This window comes from Mytilus californianus, unplaced genomic scaffold, assembly GCF_021869535.1.
Source record: "Mytilus californianus isolate M0D057914Y unplaced genomic scaffold, xbMytCali1.0.p SCAF_14, whole genome shotgun sequence".
Lineage (NCBI taxonomy): Eukaryota > Metazoa > Mollusca > Bivalvia > Mytilida > Mytilidae > Mytilus > Mytilus californianus.
The window spans coordinates 30,668,950-30,695,696 of NW_026262626.1; the positions used below are offsets into that span (position 1 = coordinate 30,668,950).

Below are 26,747 nucleotides of genomic sequence, written 5' to 3' on the forward strand. Positions count from 1 at the left end.
TCTTTTTTTTCCTTTTTTTTTTCTTTTAAAATTTTCCATTTTAAGTTGGTTATTTCTGATTTATATTTAAAAGCAAATAATAATGATATGGTAGGAGATACACACCAAACAGGATGTGTAAATTATTATATAATAAGTATTGTGCAATAGCAAGAAATTTTCAATTGCACAGTATTGCACAATAGCGAGAAATCTTCAATTGCACAGTATTGCGCAATAGCAAGAAATTTTCAATTGCACAGTATTGCGCAATAGCAAGAAATATCCAATAGCACAATATTGCGCAATAGCAAGAAATTGTCAATTGTACAGTATTGTGCAATAGCAAGAAATATTTAATTGCACAGTATTGTGCAAAAGAAGATACTTCGTATAAATTGCTTATTTCTTGACCAATTTCAATGGGGTTTTATTCTTGAATTCTTGGGGTTCTTTAATATGCTGAATCTAACCGTGTATTTAGTTTTTGGATTTGGGCCCCGTTTTTAAATTGGTCCACATTGAGGTCCAAAGGGTCCAAAATTAAACTTTGTTTGATTTCATCAAAAATTAAATTATTGGGGTTCTTTGATATGCCGAATCTAACCGTGTATTTAGATTCTTAATTTTTGGTTCCGTTTTTGTCGAGCCTGCGACTTTTGTCGCAGAAAGCTCGACATAGGGATAGTCATCCGGCTGCGGCGGCGTTAGCTAACTTCTTAAAAGCTTTATATTTTAGAAGGTGGAAGGTCTGGGTGCTTCATACTTTGTATATGGATGCCTCATGTTACGAAGTTTCCGTCAGTCACATGTCCAATGTCCTTGACCTCATTTTCATGGTTCAGTGACTACTTGAAAAAAAAGTTAAGATTTTTTGTAATGTTAGATTCTCTCTTATTATAAGTAATAGGATAACTATATTTGGTATGTGCGTACCTTGCAAGGTCCTCATGCCCGTCAGACAGTTTTCACTTGACCTCGACCTCATTTCATGGATCAGTGAACAAGGTTAAGTTTTGGTGGTCAAGTCCATATCTCAGATACTATAAGCAATAGGGCTAGTATATTCGGTGTATGGAAGGACTGTAAGGTGTACATGTCCAACTGGCAGGTGTCATCTGACCTTGACCTCATTTTCATGGTTCAGTGGTTATAGTTAAGTTTTTGTGTTTTAGTCTGTTTTTCTTATACTGTATGCCATAGGTCTACTATATTTGGTGTATGGAATGATTGTAAGGTGTACATGTCTAGCGGGCAGGTGTCATCTGACCTTGACCTCATTTTCATGGTTCAGTGGTCAAAGTTAAGTTTTTTGAGTTTTGTTCTTTTTTTCTTATACTATATGCAATAGTTCAACTATATTTGGTGCATGGAAATATTTTATGATCTATTTGTCAGTCACGCAGGTTTTGTTTGACCTTGACCTCATTTTCAAGGTTCATTGCTCAGTGTTAAGTTTTTGTGTTTTGGTCTGTTTTTCTTAAACTATAAGCAATAGGTCAACTATATTTGTTGTATGGAAGAATTGTTAGCTATACATGCCTGCCCAGCATGGTTCATTTGACCTTGACCTCATTTTCATGGTTCATTGGTCAATGTTTAGTTTACTTGGTTAATGTTAAGTTTATGTGACAGTTGTAATAAAGCTTTATATTTAGGACTATCAACATAATATCAATGATTAGTAAAGAAGGCGAGACATTTCAGCGTGTGCACTCTTGTTTAAATTGGTCTACATTAAGGTCCAAAGGGTCCAAAATTAAACATAGTTTGATTTTAACAAAAGTTGAATTCTTGGGGTTCTTTGATATGCTGAATCTAAACATGTGTTTAGATTTTTGATTATGGGCCCAGTTTTCAAGTTGGTCCAAATCGGGGTCCAAAATTAAACATTGTTTGATTTCAACAAAAATTGAATATATGGGGTTCTTTGATATGCTGAATCTAACCATGTATTTAGATTTTTGATTTTTGGGCCCTGTTATCAACTTTGTCCACATTGAGGTCAAAAGGGTCCAAAATTAAACTTCGTTTGATTTCATCAAAAATTGAATTTTTGGGGTTCTTTGATATGCTGAATCTAACCATGTATTTAGATTTTGGATATTGGACCATAATAGGTGAATGTCCAATTTAAATAAAATTTTTAAGTTCTTAGACCACATTCATTCTGTGTCAGAAACCTATGCTGTGTCAAATATTTAATCACAATCCAAATGCAAAGCTGTATCAAGCTTGAATGTTGTGTCCATACTTGCCCCAACTGTTCAGGGTTGGACCTCTGCGGTCGTATCAAGCTGCGCCCTGCGGAGCATTTTATTCTAGAAATGTGTTGCCTTTTTCAACCTTTTTTTTTTTTTTTGTACGTGGCCCATCCTACGCCCTTTGAAATTTTGGTTGAAGGAAAGAATGTGATATATTAAGATTATATTTCAGCAAAATTTTTTTTTTTTCATATCCATGAGTGAAAATTGGATATGGCTTGATATCAACTGCAGTTATTCAATTGTCCCCCGTGTGACACCTTGCAGGGGACATAGAAATACCAGGTGTCCAGAGTTATGCCCCTTGGAAACATTAACTATTTAATTATATTGAAAATTGCATCGTTAGCACTCTCATGTGTACAATTCTTGCCAAATTTTTTGGCAAGGGGTGGCACCACTGTTAATTTTTCAGAAAAGTGCCAGAAATTTTGCCAAAATATGCAAAAAAATATAGTTTTAATGAAATTCATCATTCATGACGCAATTGGTGAAAATCTTTTTTTTTTAAATAAACAAATGAACATTTTAACATATGATTTCATCAAATTTCATAACATTATCGCATTTTAAAATTTTATATTTTAAGGGCCAAAATTATGAGTTATTGAACCAACTCCTTTCCTGGAAGTCTCTCAGAACAATAATGATTTGGAAAAGTACCTAGCAAACATGTTTTTTGAAATATTAAAAAATAAGAAAGACATAATGAATGATTTTGAAGCTGAATCTCTGAGGATCATCCCTATATTTTCATCCTGATTACAAGACAAGTTGGTTGGTGAATCCCTCGCTTATGTTTAATTTTTCCATATTTATTCTTTTTATCTAAAAGAGGTTTTTCTGTATCATAGGGCTCCAAAAAAGTAAGTATACATCTGTTTTCATCTTTCAGCAATTATTAATGGGAACATGCCACTTGATCTGTTTGGTACAATTGCATCCATTGTATATATGTTTGATAAATAAATAATGGTATTATTGTGGTCTAAGTAGGACTTTGTTTAGGACCATTACAATCATTACTTGTTCTACTTACTTATAAATTATTAGATACAAGTTATGGATTTAAAGTAAAGCAATTTATGTTTCAGGTTAATGACATATCATATATTTTAAATGTGAGTACCACATGTCCGCAGCCACCTTTTATTCAGGAAGGACACTTCTTTCGCATTCCAGTAAATGACAATTACAGTGCAAAAATGTTGCCATTTTTTGAAGAAGCATTCCAGTTTATAGGTAATATTTATTTTAAAGTAAAACAATTTTGGAAGGATATTACATGAAAATAAACATTATTAATGTTATTTGTATCTGTTGTTCTTCCACTGATTTTGATATTAGAGTTGAGTAGGTAAATTGTATAACCCTTTTATGTATAACATGTGAATGTGTCTGTCTCATCAGTGATTACTGAGTTACTCATTACTCTCTGTTAAGAAGTTGGAGTGTTTTGTTAGATATTTGGTTGCCCCTTTTTAATTTATTTAAACTTATCTAGACATGCAAATTAAGAGCTGGTCATACAGACAAGTATACATGTCCTGTCTGCAAACAAACATGGCTTAAATAGAACATAGAGGAAGAGTGCAATATTTGTCTTACCTTGAAATCCATTCTAGATAAATAGAATCTGATTGATGATAAAGAGAATCTGATGGATGCTAAAATATTCAGAATGCAAAAATCTACCTACTGTCTATTTTGGCAAAAATTGTCAGACAACTCCTTAGGGGCCTAACTCTTTTTAAAACAATTGATCAGCACTGATTTTTGAACTCGTCAAACACATTGATGATATAAACCAATAATATAAATTTCATAAAAATCTGGCAAGAATTGTACACATTAGAGCGCTCATATGGCTATTTTCCATATAATTAATATACCAAGGGACATAACTCTTCCGAAATTATTGATCGTCACTGATTTTCAAACTTGCCAAAGACATTGCTAATATAACCTATGATTTAAGTTTCATAAAATTCTGGCAAGCATTGTACACATGAGAGCCTTAACAATGCAATTTTCCATATATTTAATGTTTCCAAAGTACATAACTCTTTTAAAATAATTGATCAACAATGATTTTCGAACTCATCTACAGACTATGACTAAAGTATTTTAGAAAAAGAAAAAGCCTTGCTGTGTTAGTTCAATAACTTTCCATAATTTAATCTAAAATTTGTCTAAAGGACCCATTTAAGCACAAGGAATCATCCTGGAACAGGTAATTACAAGTTTCATAATGAGTGAGAATTAGATATCAACTGAAGTTATTTAATTGTCCCCCGTGTGACACCTTGCAGGGGATATAGAAATACCAGGTGTCCAGAGTTATGCACTTGGAAACAATAATTTTTTAATTATATTGAAAATTGCATCATTAGCACTCTCATGTGTACAATTCTTGCCAAATTTTTATGAAACTTATATTGTAGGTTTATATCAGCAATGTCTCGGACGAGTTCGAAAATCAGTATCTATCAACTATTTTTTAAAAGTTATGCCCCTTAGAAATTTAAATTATATGGAAATTTGCATTGTAAGTACTCTCACATGTACAATTTGTGCCAGATTTTTATCAAATTCATATCAAAGGTATATAACAGCAATGTCTCAGACAATTTTAAAGATAAGTGCCGATCAAATATTTTTAATGTGTTTCCCTTGGAAATATTAAATATATCGGAAATTGCACTCAGGTCTTCAACTCTATAGCAAGATAATTTTAAAAAGATTTAAAAATAAAAATATTTTATTTTTAGTTATTGCCCTTGGACAAAACAGATAAAATATGTGCAATGCGGGGGACATTGGAACTCTGTTCTTTTACTTCAATATAATTATAAACGAGCTTTTGGCGAGTCTATTATTACTATTTAAATTAAATAACAAGAGTTGTTTTCAAGTGAAATCCAATTCTTAAAAGTTGTTAAACCTATTTCTCTTATTGTCAACACTCTCATTGTGTTAAAAAAAAATTTCCCGAATCATTGATCTAGTCTTTCACACAAACTAGTATGACGTCATAAATCCTATTCTGGCTTCAAACTTTAACATCAGACATTTTAAAACTTTTTGTATGCTTCAGAATGTAATACAATTTGACAAAAAGAAGATTTTCAGGTGAAAAGTGTGAGTGATTTATTTGTCCGTTGCCATGGACGAAATGTACATCTTCTAAAGCTTTGAATGACCGAACAAATGGCCAATTGAAATGTCGTAATATAGTCTCATGATTCTGGATAAGCCATCAAATTAATGGAGTTTTCGTATCACAGAGTGTGATACGAGAAATATCTCTTCATGCAAGAGATAGATTACAGGCCACAACCATAAGAGAAAGTTATTTATAATACATTAGTTTGTAGTTCTCCAGTAAACAATAACAAAACATTTAAGGTATCTATCAAATCCAGTAAATGATTCATATTCTTATTTCAGATAAGATTAGAGAGGCCAATGGTTGTGTTTTGATTCACTGTTTAGCAGGGATATCTCGCTCACCTACATTAGCAATTGCATATATCATGAAACACTTGAAAATGACATCAGATGATGCTTACAGGTAACTGCTTTATTTTGAATACGAATAATGATCCATTCTGAAAACATTAGTTCTGACTTTCCTAATATTCTTGTGTCATCTTTTGTGACTTTCTGAATAAATCTGTAAATTTTGTCAAGTAGGAAACAGGTTGTTTCAGCACTTTAAGGCATTGCCTCTACTATTGCTTTACGCCATCAATTCTTAACACAATGTGTAAGTATCCAGAATAAATCCATTGGTCACCATATGGATAAAAAATATGATGAGAGTATTTTTGTATTATAATACATGTAAACATATACCTTGTTAAAGCGGAGCGTCTGTTTACCACAGAACACCACAGAATACCACGACACACCCAAAATATACCACAGAACTACACAAAATACAATAAAACTACTAAAGTATACCACAGAACATTAAAATTACTTTACTAAATGCAAAACTAATAATTCAGAATTATATTATTTTTATACGACCACAAAAAATTTTGCAGTCGCATATTGGTATGACGTTGGCGTCATCGTCGTCCAAAGACACATTGGTTTTCGCACTCTAACTTTAGTTTAAGTGAATGGGTCTCTATGAAATTTCACCATAAGGTTCAATACCACAAAAGGAAGTTTGGGATTGATTTTGAGGGTTATGGTACCAACATTTAAGGAATTAGGGGCCAAAAAGGGGCCAAAAATAAGCATTTTTATACGACCGCAAAAAAATTTTGCGGTCATATATTGGTATGACGTTGGCGTCGTCGTCCGAAGACACATTGGTTTTCGCACTCTAACTTTAGTTTAAGTGAATGGATCTCTATGAAATTTTACCATAGGTTCAATACCACAAAAGGAAGGTTGGGATTGATTTTTGGGGTTGGGGTACCAACAGTTAAGGAATTAGGGGCCAAAAAGGGGCCAAAAATAAGCATTTTTGTAACTTCCAGACATAACTTGTGTGTTAGTGTATGGATCTCTCTGACATTGTACCACAAGGTTCCATATCACACAGGGAATGCTTGGATTAATTTTGGGGGTAATTGCCTCAAAATTTTAGGAATTAGGGGCCAACAAAGGGGCAAAAAACAAGCATTTTTTTAGTTTCATGACAATAACTTGTGTGTAAGTTTATGGATCTTTCTGAAATTGTACTACAAGGTTCCATATCACAAAGGAAAAGCTGGAATTGAGTTTAGGGGTAATTGCCCAAAACGTTTAGGAATAAGGGGCCAAAAAGGGGCCAAAAATAAGCATTTTTCTAGTTTCCAGACAATAACTTGTGTTCAAGTGTATGGATCTCTCTGAAATTGTACCACAAGGTTCCATACCACACAGGGAATGCTGGGATTGATTTTGGGGGTAATTGCCTCAAAATATTAGGAATTAGGGGCCCAAAAAGGGGCAAAAAACAAGCATTTTTCTAGTTTCAAGATAATAACTTGTGTGTAAGTGTATGGATCTTTCTGAAATTGTACTACAAGGTTCCATATCACAAAGGGAAAGCTGGAATTGAGTTTGGGGGTAATTGCCCAAAACGTTTAGGAATAAGGGGCAAAAAAGGGGCCAAAAATAAGCATTTTTCTAGTTTCCAGACAATAACTTATGCTCAAGTGTATGGATCTCTCTGAAATTGTACTGCAAGGTACCATACCACAAAGGGAAGGCTGGGATTGAGTTTGGTGGTGAATAATCATAAGGGGGTTCAAAAAATTAGGGGGGGGGGATTTATTTTTTTTTCCTTTTTTTTCTTTTTTTCCTTTTTTTTTTCTTTTAAAATTTTTCCATTTTTATACGACCGCAAAAATTGAAAATTTTTTGGTCGTATATTGGTATGACATTGGCGTCGTCGTCGTCGTCGTCGTCGTCGTCGTCGTCTGGCGTCGTCCGAAGACACATTGGTTTTCGCACTCTAACTTTAGTTTAAGTGAATGGATCTCCATGAAATTTTACCATAAGGTTCAATACCACGAAAGGAAGGTTGGGATTGATTTTGGGGGTTATGGTACCAACAGTTAAGGAATTAGGGGCCAAAAATAAGCATTTTTGTAACTTCCAGACAATAACTTGTGTGTAAGTGTATGGATCTCTCTGACATTGTACCACAAGGTTCCATATCACAAAGGGAAGGCTGTAATTGATTTTGGGGGTAATTGCCTCAAAATTTTAGGAATTAGGGGCCAAAAAAGGGGCAAAAAACAAGCATTTTTATACGACCGCAAAAAAATTTTGTGGTCGTATATTGGTATGACGTTGGCGTCGTCGTCGTCCGGCGTCGTCGTCCGAATACATATTGGTTTTCGCACTCTAACTTTAGTTTAAGTGAATGGATCTTTTTGAAATTTGACCATAAGGTTAAATACCACAAAAGGAAGGTTGGGATTGATTTTGGGGGTTATGGTACCAACAGTTAAGGAATTAGGGGCCAAAAATGAGTATTTTCTAGTTTCCAGACAATAACTGTGGAACGGTGTATGGATCTCTCTGAAATTATACTACAAGTTTCCATACCACAAAGGGATGGTTAGGATTTGCTTTGGGGGGTTATGGCTCAAACCGTTTAGGAATTAGGGGCAAAAAAGGGGGAAAAACAAGGTTGTCCTGGTTAATGGACAAATACTTTAGTACAAACATAATTTAAAGCAGTGTAAGGGAGATAAATCAAATACATCATTGAAATTATCTCCCTTACACTGCTTTTAAATTATGTATAAAGTAATGGTTAATGAACAATAAAGATAATCTAAAACAGTGTAAGGGAGGTAATCCAAATACAACGTTTTGGTTACTTCCCTTACACTGCTTTTAAATTATGTTTAAAGAAATGCATATTTATAAAGGAAGACCAGTAAAAATATCTGCAAATGTTGCATCTTTTTTTTTTACAAAAAAATCCATATGAAAGATTTGACACTATATTTTTATTAATTCTATTATAAAATAGATTAAGTTAGCACTATGGTAAATTTAAATGGGTAATTATGGTTGCCAACTCCATTGGAAATTTGAATTGAGATTATGACCATATCTTGAGGGAAAGAATTTTTTGGGGGGAAAAAGGGGGGGGGGGGAATAAAAAGAAATTGTGGGGGGCCAATTTTTTCTCATTTCAGATTTCAGAAATTAAAAAGAATTATTCTTCAAATATTATTTTTTTTTCAAATTTCAAATATTGAAAAATTTCAAGAAGCAATCTTTAATTGCACAGTATGGCGCATTAGATATGTAAAATCTTTGATCACATTTATTTATTTGTTATGCCGAATCTAACAGTGTATTTAGATTTTTAATTTTGGGTCCAGTTTTCAAATTGGTCTACATTAATGTCCAAAGGTTCCAAAATTAAACTTTGTTTGATTTTAGCAAAAATTGAATATATGAGGTTCTTTGATATGCTGAATCTAAACATGTATTTAGATTTTTGGTCCAGTTTTCAAGTTGGTCCAAATTGGGGTCCAAAATTAAACTTTGTTTGATTTCAACAAAAATTGAATATATGGGGTTCTTTGATATGCTGAATCTAACCATGTATTTAGATTTTTTATTTGTGGACCCCGTTATCTAATTGGTTCATATTGAGGTCAAAAGGGTCCAAAATTAAACTTTGTTTGATTTCATCTAAAATTGAATTATTGGGGTTCTTTGATATTCCAAATCTAACCGTGTATTTAGGTTTTTAATTTTGGGTCCTGTTTTTTAAAGGTCTACATTGAGGTCCAAAGGGTCCAAAATTAAACTTAGTTTGATTTTGACAAAAATTGAATTCTTGGGGTTCTTTGATTTGCTGAATCTAAACATGTGTTTAGATTTTTGATTATGGGCCCAGTTTTCAAGTTGGTCCAAGATAGGGTCCAGTATTTAAACTTTGTTTGATTTCAACAAAAATTGAATATATGGGGTTCTTTGATATGCTGAATCTAAACATGTAGTTAGTTTTTTGATTATGGGCCCAGTTTTCAAGTTGGTCCAAATTGGGGTCCAAAATTTAACTTTGTTTGATTTCAACAAAAATTGAATATATGAGGTTCTTTGATATGCTGAATCTAACCATGTATTTAGATTTTTTATTTGTAGGCCCAGCTATCAAATTGGTTCATATTGAGGTCAAAAGGGTCCAAAATTAAACTTTGTTTGATTTCATCGAAAATTGAATTATTGGGGTTCTTTGATATGCCAAATCTAACCGTGTTTTTAGATTTTTAATTTTGGTCCCGTTTTTTAAATTGGTCTTCATTGAGGTCCAAAGGGTCCAAAATTAAACTTAGTTTGATTTTAACAAAAATTCTTGGGGTTCTTTGATATGCTGAATCTAAACATGTGTTTAGATTTTTGATTATGGGCCCAGTTTTCAAGTTGGTCGAAGTTGGTGTCCAAAATTAAACTTTTTTTGATTTCAACAAAAATTGAATATATGGGGTTCTTTGATATGCTGAATCTAACCATGTATTTAGATTTTTTATTTGTGGGCCCCGCTATCAAATTGGTTCATATTGAGGTCAAAAGGGTCCAAAATTAAACTTTGTTTGATTTCATCAAAAATTGTGTCAGAAACCTATGCTGTGACAAATATTTAATAACAATCCAAATTCAGAGCTGTATCAAGCTTGAATGTTGTGTCCATACTTGCCCCAACTGTTCAGGGTTCGACCTCTGCGGTCGTATCAAGCTGCGCCCCAGCGAAGCATTTTATTCTAGTTTCATGACAATAACTTGTGTGTAAGTGTTTGGATATTTCTGAAATTGTACTACAAGGTTCCATATCACAAAGGGAAAGCTAGAATTGAGTTTGGGGGTAATTGCCTGAAACGTTTAGGAATTTGGGGCCAAAAAGGGGCCAAAAATAAGCATTTTTCTAGTTTCCAGACAATGACTTGTGTTCAAGTGTATGGATCTCTCTGAAATTGTACTGCAAGGTACCATACCACAAAGGGAAGGCTGGGATTGAGTTTGGGGGTGATGAATCATAAGGGGGTTCAAAAAATTTTGGGGGGGGGGATTTTTTTTTTTTCTTTTTTTCCTTTTTTTTTTCTTTTAAAATTTTCCATTTTAAGTTGGTTATTTCTGATTAATATTTAAAAGCAAATAATAATGATATGGTAGGAGATACAAACCAAACAGGATGTGTAAATTATTATATAATAAGTATTGTGCAATAGCAAGAAATTTTCAATTGCACAGTATTGCACAATTGCAAGAAATCTTCAATTGCACAGTATTGCACAATAGCAAGAAATCTTCAATTGCACAGTATTGCGCAATAGCAAGAAATATCCAATAGCACAATATTGCGCAATAGCAAGAAATTGTCAATTGTACAGTATTGCACAATAGCAAGAAATATTCAATTGCACAGTATTGTGCAAAAGAAGATACTTCGTATAAATTGCTTATTTCTTGATCAATTTCAATGGGGTTTTATTCTTGAATTCTTGGGGTTCTTTAATATGCTGAATCTAACCGTGTATTAAGTTTTTGGATTTTGGGCCCCGTTTTTAAATTGGTCCACATTGAGGTCCAAAGGGTCTAAAATTTAACTTTGTTTGATTTCATCAAAAATTGAATTATTGGGGTTCTTTGATATGCCGAATCTAACCGTGTATTTAGATTCTTAATTTTTGGTTCCGTTTTCAAATTGGTCTACATTAAGGTCAAAAGGGTCCAAAATTAAACTTAGTTTGATTTTAACAAAAATTGAATTCTTAGGGTTCTTTGATATGCTGAATCTAAACATGTATTTAGATTTTTGATTATGGGCCCAGTTTTCAAGTTGGTCCAAATCGGGGTCCAAAATTAAACTTTGTTTGATTTCAACAAAAATTGAATATATGGGGTTCTTTGATATGCTGAATCTAACCATGTATTTAGATTTTTGATTTTTGGGCCCCGTTATCAACTTTGTCCACATTGAGGTCAAAAGGGTCCAAAATTAAACTTTGTTTGATTTCATCAAAAATTGAATTCTTGGGGTTCTTTGATATGCTGAATCTAACCATGTATTTAGATTTTTTATTTGTGGACCCGCTATCAAATTGGTTCATATTGAGGTCAAAAGGGTCCAAAATTAAACTTTGTTTGATTTCATCAAAATTTGAATTATTGGGGTTCTTTGATATGCCAAATCTAACCGTGTATTTAGATTTTTAATTATGGGTCCCGTTTTTAAATTGGTCTACATTAAGGTCCAAAGGGTCCAAAATTAAACTTAGTTTGATTTTATCAAAAATTGAATTCTTGGGGTTCTTTGATATGCTGAATCTAAACATGTATTTAGATTTTTATTATGGGCCCAGTTTTCAAGTTGGTCCAAGTTGGGGTCCAAAATTAAACTTTGTTTGATTTCAACAAAAATTGAATTCTTGGGGTTCTTTGATATGCTGAATCTAACCATGTATTTAGATTTTCGATATTGGACCATAATAGGTGAATGTCCAATTTAAAATTTTTAAGTTCTTAGACCACATTCATTCTGTGTTAGAAACCTATGCTGTGTCAAATATTTAATCACAATCCAAATTTAGTGCTGTATCAAGCTTGAATGTTGTGTCCATACTTGCCCCAACTGTTCAGGGTCCGACCTCTGCGGTCGTATCAAGCTGCGCCCTGCTGAGCATTTTATTATAATATTTTTTCATGAAATTAAGAAATCTTCGAGATTAAGTTCAATTTGCTGTCTTCTGAGAGTGTCATCATTAAGTAAAAACCTCAATGAAGTGTCAATTTTATAGACTTGTCCTTTCAAAAAGTTCTTACTAAAAATAACTTTTTTTGTCTCGCCTGCGATGAAAGTACATAGGGATTATTATCCGGTAGTGGCGGTTAAACTATTTGTATAAAGCTTTAGAAGGTAATAAAACCTGGCTGCTTCATACCTTGTATGCAGATACCTTATTTTGCGAAGTTTCTGTCTGTCGTATGTCCATTGTTCTTTACCTCATTTTCATGGTTCAGCAACTGCTTGGAAACAAATATATTTTTTATGCCCCTGCCATTGCAGAGGTGGCATTAAGTTTTACCCTTGTCAGTCCGTCCATACGTCCCAAAATTGGTTTCCGTTCTCTAACTTTAGTTTGCCTCAACCAAATGTTATGAAACTTATACACAATGCTTATTACTACAAAACACAGATCAAGTTTGAATTTTGGTGGCGTCATTTTTACTGTTCTAGAGTAATGCCCCTTTACAAATCGAAAAATTGCTCAATTTTTCGTTTCAATTCTCTTAACTTTAGTTTGCCTCAACAAAATGTTATGAATCTTATACACAATGCTTATTACTACAAAACACAGATCATTTTCGAATTTTGGTGGCGTCACTTTTACCGTTCTAGAGTTATGCCCCTTTACAAATGGAAAAATTGCTGAATTTTTTGTTCCCGTTCTCTTTCTTAAGTTTACCTCAACCAAATGGTATGAAACTTATACACAATGCTTATTACCACAAAAATCTGAACAAGTACAAATTTGGATAGCTTCACTTCTACGGTTCTTGAGTTATGTCCCTTTATAATGTTATATGCAAGCAGGGGCATTATCTGTGTCCCATGGACACATTCCCCATTTATTTTCATGTAAATTTCTCACTTATTATGAGTAATAGGAAAACGATATTTGGTATATGAGTTCCTTGCAAAGTCTACCTGTCCCTCAGATAGGATGCACCTGACCTAGACCTCATTTCATGGATCAGTGATCAAAGTTAAAGTTACATGTTTATGTCCATTTCTTTGATACCATAAGCAGTAGGTAAGCTATATGTGGTGTATGGAATGATTGTAAGGGGTACTTATCAGTCTGTTAGGTTTCATCTGACCTTGACCTAATTTTCATGGTTCAATAGTTAATGTTAAGTTTTTTGTGTTTTGGTATGTTTTTCAAATACAATAAGCAATAGGTCAGCTATATTTGGTGTATGAAATTATTGTAAGGTGTACATGACTGTCTGCCAGGGTTTACTTGACCTTGACCTTATTGTCATCGATTATAGATAATTTTAAGTTTATTTGATACTTGATGTAAAACCTTTTAATTTTAAAATTTTCAACATTAAATCAATCAACGTCAGTAAAGCAGGCAAGAAATTTCAGCTTGTGCACACTTGTTTAAAGGAAAGAGAGGCATTAACATAAATTTGTGTTTTGGTATTAACATTTATATATATCGCATAGGTCAATATGCACAATTAATTTATAATTTATTAATTAATAAAGTGGTAATGATAGCCTTTTCTTCATTCATCTGCCCACATTGTAAACTTGGATATGTATGATGGCTCATTCCTTGGAGTTCGGTATTTTTGTTATTTTGAATTATTAGAAGCTTAGACGTTTTCACATATGTGTTATAAATTTTCAGGGTATGAAGTGACATTCATTTTTGTTGAGCCTTCGTCATTTATGTCGTGAAAGCTAGATATAGCGATCCTAGATTCCTTCCTCAGCATCGGCGACATCTAAATTTATGGTTCAGTCTGTGGTTAAAAGTGTTTTTTAAAAATCAATAACTTTGTCAAACCTTCATGGAATTTTATGAAATTTTGACAGAAGCTTAGATATGACCAAAATACACCATTCAGAGCAACATTTTGAAAATATTTTCATTTTTTTCCGTATTTTAACTGATAAATGGACTTATTTTTTTTTACATTTAAAAAGAAGATACAGTCTGGGGTTAAAGTATGATACACATCAATTACTTTGTCAAACTTTCGTTGAATTTTAGGAAATTTGGACAGAAGTTTGTTTATGACCAAAAGACATTATGCAGAGCAAAATTTTTTAAATATTTTTTTTCATTTTTAACCGGATTTTCGAAGGAGAAATTGGTTATTGATTTGGGGATGTACGGCGGGCAGGTCAAACAGTGTCTGTTCATTAATGCTTTGACGAAATTTTTTCAAATTTAGATATCTTGTTTCCTGTGACTAAATGAAGGTCAAGTTCAATTTCACGATTTTAGCTTTTCTTGTTGTTGAGTTGTCGACCTTTTAGTAGCCAAAAGTTATACTTATTATATGATTGAGTTATTTCCCTTTGAACAGAAATTGTGATTTGCAAATATCATTTTCATTTGATAATAATCAATTTTTATTAAAGGATATATTTCATTACATTACATTGTGTAGATAAAATTGTTGACATTGATAGATAAGTTGCAGATCTATATTAGTTTGTAACAAAAGAAAGACAAAATTAATTATATATATAAAGTTTGATTACACTAAGTGTTTTTATGAATGCTATATATTTTTTTTGATGATGTGAACTCCTTTAAAAACTAAGCTTAGTTTGTCTATTAATAAACATATTTAGATTTCTGATTTTAGGCCCAGTTTTCAAGTTGGTCCAAGTCGGGATCCAAAATTATACTGTGTTTGATTTCAGCATAAATTGAATATATATAGGGTTCTTTGAAATGCTGAATCTAAACCTGTATTTACTTTCATTATTAATTAGATAATACCACATTGAGGTCCAAAGGGTCCTAAATTAAACTTTTGTTTGATTTAATCAAAAATTGAATTCTTGGGGTTCTTTGATATGCTGATTCTAACAATGTACTTAGATTTTGGATATTGGACCATAATAGGTAAATGTTCGATTTCAAATTTTTCAGTTCTTTGACCATATTCATTTTGTGTCACAAAGCTATGCTGTGTCAAATATTCAATCACAATCCAAATTCAGAGCTGTTTTAAGCTTAAATGTTGTGTCCAACTGTTCAGGGTTCCACCTCTGCAGGAAAATCTGGTTTGCTGTCACTCTGACAGCCTCTTGTTCCGTATTTACTGATAAATGGACTTTTTTTACAGTTAACATTTACAGACAGTCTGGGATTAAACTTTTTTAACATGATAAATTTGTAAACTTTCATGAATTTTTATGAAACTTGGACAGAAGCTAATCTTCAAGACCATGAAATAGCATCTAAAGGAAACACTTTCACACTGACAGCAGCAATCATGTGGAACATTCGCTATTGTACAATGTGTAAGTGTAATTAATTGCTTCTACTTACACCTTCACAGGTCACAGTAAGGATTAACAATTTGTATATACAGACCCTGTTAAATCATTAAATAGCATTTTCTGGTGTCTAAAAGTTTAGTTGAACTGAGAAGTTATGCAAAAATGTAAACCCTAAAAAATACTTGATGATTGAAAACACTGGAAATTTCAACCTTAGAAACCACTTTACAGTGGCAAAACCGATGACCAAGAACAATAGAAAAGTCATTCTTCTTATCAAAAAGTTGAGAAAATCAATAGTAAAACAATGCTGGTGATGATACTGATCAAAAGTTATTTCTAAACAACAATCGTATATTTTAAAGACATTATTTGTTAAACTGTTTTATTAGAAATATACACGCCAAAAAAATTTCAGGGAAAAAATTCCAAAGGAAATCGATTGATATGCAGCAAAGATTAACAATTTTGAAATTAAGTTACTAAACAAATTCAAACAGACCTAGTCTCGATATTAACATTGAGTGTGAATAGATCAAGAAAACGGCAAATACCTGTACAGAAATGAGACAACCTTTTCTTAAAATTGTATAAAAGATTAGTAAAATACGGATAACCTACTTTATAAAAATATCTATCTTTAATTTACAACCGTCACAGACAGGACTTTTAAATTGTTATATTCACGAAAAGACAATATATTCTAAATATTGAAAGTTCACATGATAAGAGCAGACTGGTTTACTCAAAAACTTAGATGGGAAAAATAGGTTTATCTTGGAAATTGTAGCATGCTAAGGACAACGTTGAACACTCCGAAAATAAAAGATTTTGTATGTACATGATTTTTTCCAAATAAATCACATGGCTGATATCGTCAATAGACTCCTAATTGGAGTTTTTTATGCCCCCGCCGTAGCGGTGGGGGCATTAAGTTTTACCCTTGTCTGTCTATATGTACGTACGTACTTACGTACGTCCGTACGTCCCAAAATTGGTTTTCGTTCTCTAACTTGAGTTTGCCTCAACCAAATGTTATGAAACTTATACACAATGCTTATTACCACAAAACACAGATCAAGATCGAATTTTGGTGGCGTCACTTTAACCGTTCTAGAGTTATGTCCCTTTATAAATGGAAAAATTGCAAAATTTTTAGTTTCCGTTCTCTAACTTAAGTTTGCCTAAACCAAATGTTATGACACTTATACACAATGCTTATTACCACAAATCACAGATCATGTTCGAATTTTGGTGGCGTCACTTAAACCGTTCTAGAGTTATGTCCCTTTATAAATGGAAAAATTGCAAAATTTTTAGTTTCCGTTCTCTAAATTAAGTAAGCCTCAACCAAATGTTATGAGACTTACACACAATGCTTATTACCACAAAACTCAGATCAAGTTCAAATTTGGGTAGCGTCACTTTTACCATTCTTCAGTTATGTCCCTTTATAACTATATGTTATGCAAGCGGGGGCATCATCGGTGTCCACATGTGGACACTATCCACATTTATTCTTTTTAATGACAATCATTACCCATTTTTTGCGTTTTTATAGGACCGCAAAAAAATTTTGTGGTCGTATATTGGTATGACGTTGGCGTCGTCGTCTTTTCGTCTGGCGCCGTTGTCGTCGTCCGAAGACACATTAGCTTTCGCACTCTAACTTTAGTTTAAGTGAATGGATTTCAATGAAATTTTACCATAAGGTTCAATACCACAAAAGGAAGGTTGGGATTGATTTTGGGGGTTATGGTACCAACAGTTAAGGAATTAGGGGCCAAAAAGGGGCCAAAAATGAGCATTTTTGTAACTTCCAGACATGACTTGTGTGTTAGTGTATGGATCTCTCTGACATTTTACCACAATGTTCCATATCACAAAGGGAATGCTGGGATTGATTTTGGGGGAAATTGCCTCAAAATTTTAGGAATTAGGGGCAAACAAAGGGACAAAAAACAAGCATTTTTCTAGTTTCATGACAATAACTTGTGTGTAAGTGTATGGATCTTTATGAAATTGTACTACAAGGTTCCATATCACAAAGGGAAAACTGGAATTGAGTTTGGGGGTAATTGCCAATAACGTTTTGGAATAAGGGGCTAAAAAGGGGCCAAAAATAAGCATTTTTCTAGTTTCCAGACAATGACTTGTGTTCAAGTGTATGGATCTCTCTGAAATTGTACTGCAAGGTACCATACCACAAAGAGAAGGCTGGGATTGATTTTGGGGGTAATTTCCTCTAAATTTTAGGAATTAGGGGCAAAAAAGGGGCAAAAAAACAAGCATTTTTCTAGTTTCAGGACAATAACTTGTGTGTAAGTGTATGGATCTTTATGAAATTGTACTACAAGGTTCCATATCACAAAGGGAAAGCTGGGTTTGAGTTTGGGGGTAATTCCCCTAAACGTTTAGGAATTTGGGGCCAAAGAGGGGCAAAAAAACAAGCATTTTTCTAGTTTCCAGACAATGACTTGTGTTTAAGTGTATGGATCTCTCTGAAATTTTACTGCAAGGTACCATACCACAAAGGGAAGGCTGGGATTGAGTTTGGGGGTGATGAATCATAAGGGGGTTCCTTTTTTTTCTTTAAAATTTTCCATTTTAAATTGGTTATTTTTGATTTATATATAAAAGCAAATAATAATGATATGATTTGAATAGGTAAATTAAATTTTTTTAAGTTCTTAGACCACATTCATTCTGTGTCAGAAACCTATGCTGTGTCAAATATTTAATCACAATCCAAATTTAGTGCTGTATCAAGCTTGAATGTTGTGTCCATACTTGCTCCAACTGTTCAGGGTTTCGACCTCTGCGGTCGTATCAAGCTGTGCCCAGTGGAGCATTTTATTACCTTTTATCTTGAAAACTATAAAAATAAAATATAGACATACACCTTTAATAATAAAAACGATCTGCAAGACAAGATCTACAAATAAATCAAATGTTGCCAAAATCATTAGTTGTCTGTACAAGAGTGATTGCCTTGAAATGACCCTATTTTGGTTTTAGATAAAAGCTAAAGAAAATTGAGAGAAACTGTAAACAGAAAAAAATGATCAGCAATACAAGATCAACAAAATCAAAGAGATTTTGTCAAAAATTCTATTATAGTCCACAATCTTGAAGAGTGTTTATTGTTCATGATGCACATAGACCTAGGTGAGAGACACATACTCTTTAGAGCCTCTAGTTTGTTGATAAGAATCATTCTCGTGATCATGTGAGCACTACATTACACATTTTTATCCCCATTTTACTCCTATCCCCCTAATAAGAATTTTCTCAGAAACTTCACCAAATAATGCCTTTCTGCACCTATTTTTAGCTCACCTGTCCAATGATCCAGCCTGTCAACCAATGACTTCTTATAGGAGTAAGAGCCCTTATAGACCTAGGTGAGAGAGACATGCTCTTTAGACCCTCTAGTTTGTTGATAAGAATTATTTTCATAGTTTGCTTTAATAAATCATGTGAGCACTTCATTACACATTTTTATACGCCCGTTTACAGGACGTATTATGGTATACCGTTGACTGTCTGTCCGTCGTCAACATGTCGGACATTAACTCAAAAAAGCTTTAACCAATATGCATGAAACTTTGGTGAATTGTTTATATCTATTGACGTGAGCTCCATTTTGTTTTTTATAAATTTCAGATTTACCGTTTACGATTTTTTGGGTTTTTTTCATTTAAAAAGGGGGGATTTTCCAGTTTTCCGACAATAACTCAAGAATGCTTTCACCAACTTGCAAGAAATTTTGGTGAATTGTTTATATCTATTGACATGAGCTCCATTTTGGATTTTTATAAATTTTAGATTTAACGTTTCCAAGTTACAGGGTGTTATTCATAAAAAAGGGGGATTTTCCAGTTTTCTGACAATAACTAAAAAATGCTTTCAGCAGTTCTCATGAAACTTTGGTGAATTGTTTATATCTGTTGATGTAAGCTCCCTTTAGAATTTTATAAATTTTAGATTTTACATTTCTGAGTTATGGGGTTTTATTCATTAAAAAAGGGGGGATTTTCCAGTTTTTGGACAATAACTCAAAAATGCTTTCAGCAGTTCTCATGAAACTTTGGTGAATTATTTATAGCTATTGATGTAATCTCCCTATTGATTTTCATAAATTTCAAATATGACATTGAGAAGAAATTGAACTTTATTTGTTTATAGTCTGACAACAGATTTACTAAGTATTGTGCAACAGCACAGTGTATTGCACAACAGCAATAAATCTTTAATTGAATATAAATTCAATTCATATAACCAATTTCAAGTTCTTTGACTACATTTATTCAGAAACCTATAATATGTCAAATATTTAATTACAATCCAAATTCAGACCTGTATCAAGCTTGAATATTGTGTCCATTTTTGCCCCAACTGTTCAGGGTTGGACCTCTGCAGGCGAATCCAGCTGCGCTCAGCAAAGCAGTTTATTATACCCATTTTACTCCTACCCCCCTAATAAGAATTTGATGAAATTTTCTCAGAACCTTCACCAAATAATGCCTTTTTGCACCTCCTATTTTAAGCTCACCTGGCCAAAAGGCCAAGTGAGTTTTTCTCATCACTAGGCATCCATCATCCGTTAACTTTTTAAAAAATCTTCTTCTCTGAAACTGCCAGGCCAAATTTAACCAAACTTTGCCACAATCATTATTAAGGTACCTAGTTAAAAAAAATGTGTCTAATGACCCCGCCTGTCGTCCAAGATGGCCAATATGGCTAAAAATAGAACATAGGGGTAAAATGCAAGTTTTGTTTGTTATTTTGAAAACCACTGAGTAGCGAAAATTTGACAAGGGCAGAAATGTTGAGAATGTTGAGATCTGCTGTCAAAACTGTCAGATGACTTCTAATCGGAGTTATAGCCCTTAAATGTCACATTTTTTCAATTTTTTTTCATTTTTGTCTATTCATTTGAAAACTATAATAGAAACACAGAAATTTTGACTTTTATTTTCAAAACTGTGATAGATAAATAGAAACTTTATATAGGAAAAATTATCATCAAGACAAGATCTACAAAATTTAATATGTCAACAGGACTAAAATTGTTAGTTAACTCTTTATAGAGTTATTGCCCTTTCATGATGATTTTTACCAAAAAATGGCTATTGTTGAAGATGCAGGTGATTGACAAAGGCTCTTTAGAGCCTCTATATTTCATTATTTTTCTTTGTGTCCTTAACCAAAGCATTGGCAAAAGCCAGGGTATAATTTCCTAGCAGTACCTTTAGTTTCTATAATTAAGAGCTAGACATCCATATTTTGAATTTATATGCTTTATGATCTTTTAAAGTTTTGTATGACATATGTCAGTTTGCCATTTATGACACTGGTCAATAAAACTTTTACCTCATGTTGATGATTCATTGCTTGTGGAAACATGATGTCATCGCTCGTGGGAACATGATGTCATCACTTTATGTCTTCCTCGATTTAAAAAAATTTACTGTTTGAAGACAAACCAATATCTAACCTTGCTTTATAGTATATACTTTCTTTCTAAAGAATTTAAAAAGATTTATAAACTTTAAAATTGAAGTCTGTACATCTCTTCAATACAGTGTAAGTTGTTGTTTTCAAATGACAAAAAGTTCACATTCTGAACAGAAGAGGATCATCCATATTTTCCAACTAATGCTCAGAATGGTGAAGTGTCTGGTTTAATTGGTGTACCTTTTTTTTTCTTATTTCTACATGAAAGCATGAATAATGTCCCAATTAAATGTTAATTCTATCATTTAATGACCAGATTAAAAAGTGATGGCAGCTGGTCCTATAGAATTTCGAGCAAAAATAGGCATAGTAGTAACTTGTTTTTTCGTTGTTTATAAGTGGAGTTAAAGTCAGATTCTGTAGTGTTAAACCTTGCCCTTTGTATGTTAAAAGAATATTTCCCCAAAGAGTTCCTGAAAGATTATTTGAGAAAAATGTGAATTTCTGATGGTAACCAGTTCTTGATCACTAGACATTGGACTTGAAAAAAACAGTTGTTATCTCTTTTTTCCAGCCTTCTTTGCAGATATTGAACATATATTTGGATTATAGGAAGTATATAATAATTAATAACATATCACATAAGAGATTCGTCTCTTTGGGCTACTTTTGTTGAAAATGTAAAAGTTTCTTCATCCATTATCAGTCTTCCATGCAGATAATGAGCTGATATTTTTGAATATAGGTAATTTTGACTTGGATGGAGAGTTGTCTCATTGGCACTCATACCACATCTTCTTATATCTATCTACACAACATTTACAAATGATTGGTTACATATCTTATATAAGCGTTGTTCTGGTTTACCTGATTTCAGCTTACATGACTTGGAAAGTTTCATGAAAATGATTGTTTTCTACAAAGTTTTCATTTACCGTAGGGGTGTTATGCTGATGTTAAGTATTTATATATGAAATAAGTGGTCATATCAATAGATATAGGAAGATGTGGTATGAGTGCCAATGAGACAACTCTCCATCCAAGTTACAATTTATAAAAGTAAACCATTATAGGTCAAGGTACGGCCTTCAACACGGAGCATTGGCTCACATCGAACAGCAAGCTATAAAGGGCCCCAAAAAATTACTAGTGTAAAACCATTCAAAGCAGCTTCTGATTGAGCATTAAATTCTTACTTTTTCTGATTTTTTCCAGATATGTGAAAGATAAAAGGCCAACAATATCACCAAATTTTAATTTTCTTGGACAATTACTGGAATATGAAAAACAAGTCAAGCATGGTTTTGAAAAGTACCAACATGATGGACACACACTTGATAATAAACCAAAATCAATTGCAATGGATTTACAAAATAGCCCATCTTCTCCAAGGTTATCGAAACCTTTTGTATATGGCTCCTTACAAGATTCATTTTCAAATCAGTTTAATGATAGCTTATCCAAAAATTTATTACGTGACGGAGACACCTGGGCAGATTTTACACCAATTAATGTAATGTGGGATAATGCAAAAGATTTTATGAAATCAAAATCAGAAGGGAATAAAGGGAAAAGAAACTTCCATGGTCTTTCATCAAAGAGTGAAGTTAACAGTATATTAGAGAAGCCTACATTTATGGCAAATGATTATTTGGAAATTAAAAAAAAATCTGACACATTACTATCAAGCTCTCCAAAATTATCCACTATATTCAAACCACCAGTTTCTGTTTCATCAGACACAGAAAAGTTAATGGGTATAATATCAAATGAAGACATTAAACTGGAATCATCTGAACTTTCAGTAAGTGCACCATTTTCACTTAAATCACCTCAAAATCAGGTTGCTGTATCACTTACCCAGGGATCTTGTCAGCATTCACTAAGTGGACTGATGGGAGCAGAATTTTCCCAGAATTTACAGAGTGGACCACTTTTCACCGAATCACCTCATCATTCAATTAACAGATCATTTACCCTGGAATTGACTCAACATCCACTTAGTCAACCATCACTTGCAGATTCAGTAAGTGAATCTTCTACTATCAAACCATCTCCACTATCAGTTAGTCAACAATGTTCTTTTGAATCACCTCAACATTCAATTGATCAGTTACATAACCAGGAAATACCGCATCCTCCATTTATTGAGCCATGTCTCCAGCAATCTCATCTTTCATGCAGTCAAACCCAGGAATCACCCTACCATTCAGTTAGTCAGCAAAGTATCCATGAATCAACTCAATATTCAGGGAGTCGACCAGTTTTACTTTCATTGTCAACAAGTATTTTTCCAGAAATGGAGAAATCAGAAGAACATTCTGCAAATCAGAATAGTTCATATATTATACCAGGAAATACAAGTAAATCAAACTTTACAAAAAAAGTATCATCTAAATGTTTCAGTCTTGCATTATCACCTTGTTTGCCAGATGTAGTAAAAACAAGGGAAAATATGACAGACTGTACTTTATTCCCATTTGAGAGGAACTGCAACCCGAAATCTGTTACACCTAAAAAAAACTTCTCTACTCCAAACATAATAAATTCTTCATCCACATCTCAGAATGAACATTTGTCATCAATTAATCAAACAGTTAGGATGTCATTTCAATCAAAGCCGACATTTTTCAAGGAACCACAAACTTTATCTTCTACTAGTTCTGTATATTCAAATGAGACGTTTCCACCAAGAACAGGTTTTGTTACTTCACAACCATGTGTTATAACCACATTGCAATCAGGAATCAATAGAGCGAAGAAACCATTGTTTAGTTTAGCATTATCAAAAATGATATCTGCTGACGGTGAACATACACCAAGTAAAGATAAGAGAGCTAGTGAAAATGAAAACAATGCCAACTTAGGTTCATTTCCAAGAGAAAACTGCAATCAAATTCAGAAAAACCAGCGTTTAAATGAAAGTAAACAAGACAATAATTCTAGACAAAGTTTATTGGAAAATAATATTATCCCTAACAAAAAAAAATGTACATCAGAAAACATTTCGCCATCATCAGCTATGGCAGGATTGAATTTTTCAGAAACATTGATGGATAAACATCAGATTTCATCAAAAGTATTAGATAACTCTAGCTTTGGGCCATGTTTTTCAAATATGTACAGCTCATCAAGGACAGAAAATATGTCATCTACTTGTATAAAACATGCAGAAAGGCAAGATACGATGTCAGTCTATCCGCCAGTTTCTAACTTAAGTAGTACTCCAGTTACTTCTTCAGCCAGTTCCAGTCATGTTGTTAAAAGATCCTATGAAAAAAGGATAAAACATACAATGGAAAGGCCTAATAGCATTGCATTTTCAAAATACCCAACATTTGATTTAGGAGATGATTGTCAGGATTCTGCTATCTTAAGCAGTACATCACAAGATGATACCTCAACCACATATATACTTAAAAATAATAAACGTTCAAAACAGTCAGATAGGGGCTTCTGTTCAGGCCATTTTAGTGAAAAAGAAATATACAAACAAATCTCTGCAGCAATGGGAAGTGCAGTTTTGCAAACAAAAGTATACGAATCCAAAAGAAAAGCTTGTAGTCTTGATGACATGTTACAGTCTGAGGAACAGAAATCTCCAGTTCATTGTTCATCTTTCAATAGATCACAGTGTATTGTTGGAAACAGTGATGGGTGTTGTACATCTTCTGACACATATCGGTCTAATAGTGATAGCAGTGGCAGTAGCAGCCAGAATTCTCTACATGGTAGTCGTGAAATTGTGCAAGTGTCATGATCAAGATAGTAGACATGAGATCATTATGTTAACATGATCTCTTTCAGTTTTAATTACTGTTGTTTTTTTTAAAGTGTTGTTGAATTTATTTATTTTATAATGTTTGTTAAACTGTCTTTCCTAATTGATTTATTTATTTTTGTTTACTCGAATAAAATTGTAGAATAAAAGGAACTAGTTATCTTAGAAACAAGCAAGAACTTCTTTCCCCTCTTGAGCATAAACTCTAACTCGTCTGAATTTTTATACGTATCTTTTAATTTTTGTTTTATATATTATATTGGCATCAACTTATATTCTCTCACATAATTTAAAAGAGGGACGAAAAATATCAGAGGGACAGTCAAACTCACAGATCTAAAACAAACTGACAACGCCATGGCCAAAAATAAAAAGACAAACAGACAAATGATAGTACAGATGACACAACATAGAAAACTAAAGACTAAGCAAAACGAACCCCACCAAAAACTGGGGGTGATCTCAGGTGCTTCGGAAGGTAAGCAGATCCTGCTCCACATGTGGCACCCGTCGTGTTGCTTAAGTTATTACAAATCTGGTAAATATTCTAATTCGGTAGGTCACATTCGTGAAAAGGGAAGGGTATTGTAGTTACGACATAAGGAACATATCCGATATCATCTGTGAAACGGTTATTCCATAAAGGTCAACCAACTCGTGATGGCGTCCGTAAAATTTACGAAGGGATGATTTCAACTTCACCATTTGGAACTCTTGGTTTAATAGCTTCCTTGTGAGCAGCAATCCTCTATCAAGGAAATCATGATAGGAAATACAAGCCCGGGAATATCGTAGCAATTGGGAGATATATGCTCCGTATGCAGGCGCTGCTGGAATGTTGCTACCTAGAAATGGAAAGTTCACAATTGGGAAGCTGAAATCATCTCTTTTGTCGTAAAGTTTTGTTTTCAACCGACCCTCATTGTCAATTGCTAGATGTAAGTCAAGATATGAGACAGACTTAACTGTATCTGTAGTATCCTTTATCTCTAGTTCGATGGGATAGATTCGTTCAACATAGTCACCAAATTTTGTATTATTCAGTGAGAGAACAATTAAACTGGTCCAAATGGTCAGTGTATCTGTGAGCTATTGCCATAACTTGTCCCCAGTCATTTATCTGTTGTAGTCCTAGTCCTTTTGTTAAGTTTTAAAAGAAATTGTCTCGTGAAACCATTTGTCCAATTGAGATCAAACTTAGTCACAATCGTCCTTTTTGTCGTCTAGTTTAAGATTAGTTCATAGTGTCCCAGCTGATCAACCAAAGCTGATCAACCAACATGGTCTTCATTACTATAAACATAATGGTAAAAGAAAATTGGTAGTTTTTATGGATTTTTTTGTTAATAAATTGATTGGTTTACAAGTATTTTTTCGTTCTTATGGCAATTGGACTATATAAATGTTATGGACCATATGAGTATTTGGACCATACACCTACAACAAGTATGGTCATGACCCTGTAAATATATACTTATATGGTCCGACCATATGCCTATGGCCTGGGTAATTAACACGATGAAGGTTGAAACCTTTAACCTAGTATGTATATAGTAAGACTTACTACAAGTTTTACTATGTAGATCCTTTGTTTAACGTTTAATACATGTACTGTAATACATGTATAAAGGAGTAGAGCCAGAAACTTCAATACACAGCCTTGTACAGGTGCATGTTTTAAACTTCAATTTTTCGAGTAAATTTACTGTATGTATTGCTAAATGTATCATTTTTATACGACCGCAAAAACATT

The 26,747-nt window shown here is 33.2% G+C and overlaps 1 protein-coding gene across 2 annotated transcripts in view; it reads left to right on the plus strand.

Annotated features, from left to right (window-relative positions):
* Window positions 1-25,143, plus strand: part of LOC127724647 (uncharacterized) — a 182,369-nt gene extending 157,226 nt beyond the window's left edge. For both annotated transcript variants that reach the window (XM_052231672.1, XM_052231674.1), the window contains exons 6-8: window positions 3,338-3,485; window positions 5,694-5,817; window positions 22,429-25,143. In XM_052231672.1, the coding sequence (XP_052087632.1) occupies window positions 3,338-3,485; window positions 5,694-5,817; window positions 22,429-24,973 (2,817 nt within the window). In that variant the 3' untranslated portion in view covers window positions 24,974-25,143. The remainder of the gene's footprint in view (window positions 1-3,337; window positions 3,486-5,693; window positions 5,818-22,428) is intronic.
* Window positions 25,144-26,747: the final 1,604 nt, after the last annotated feature.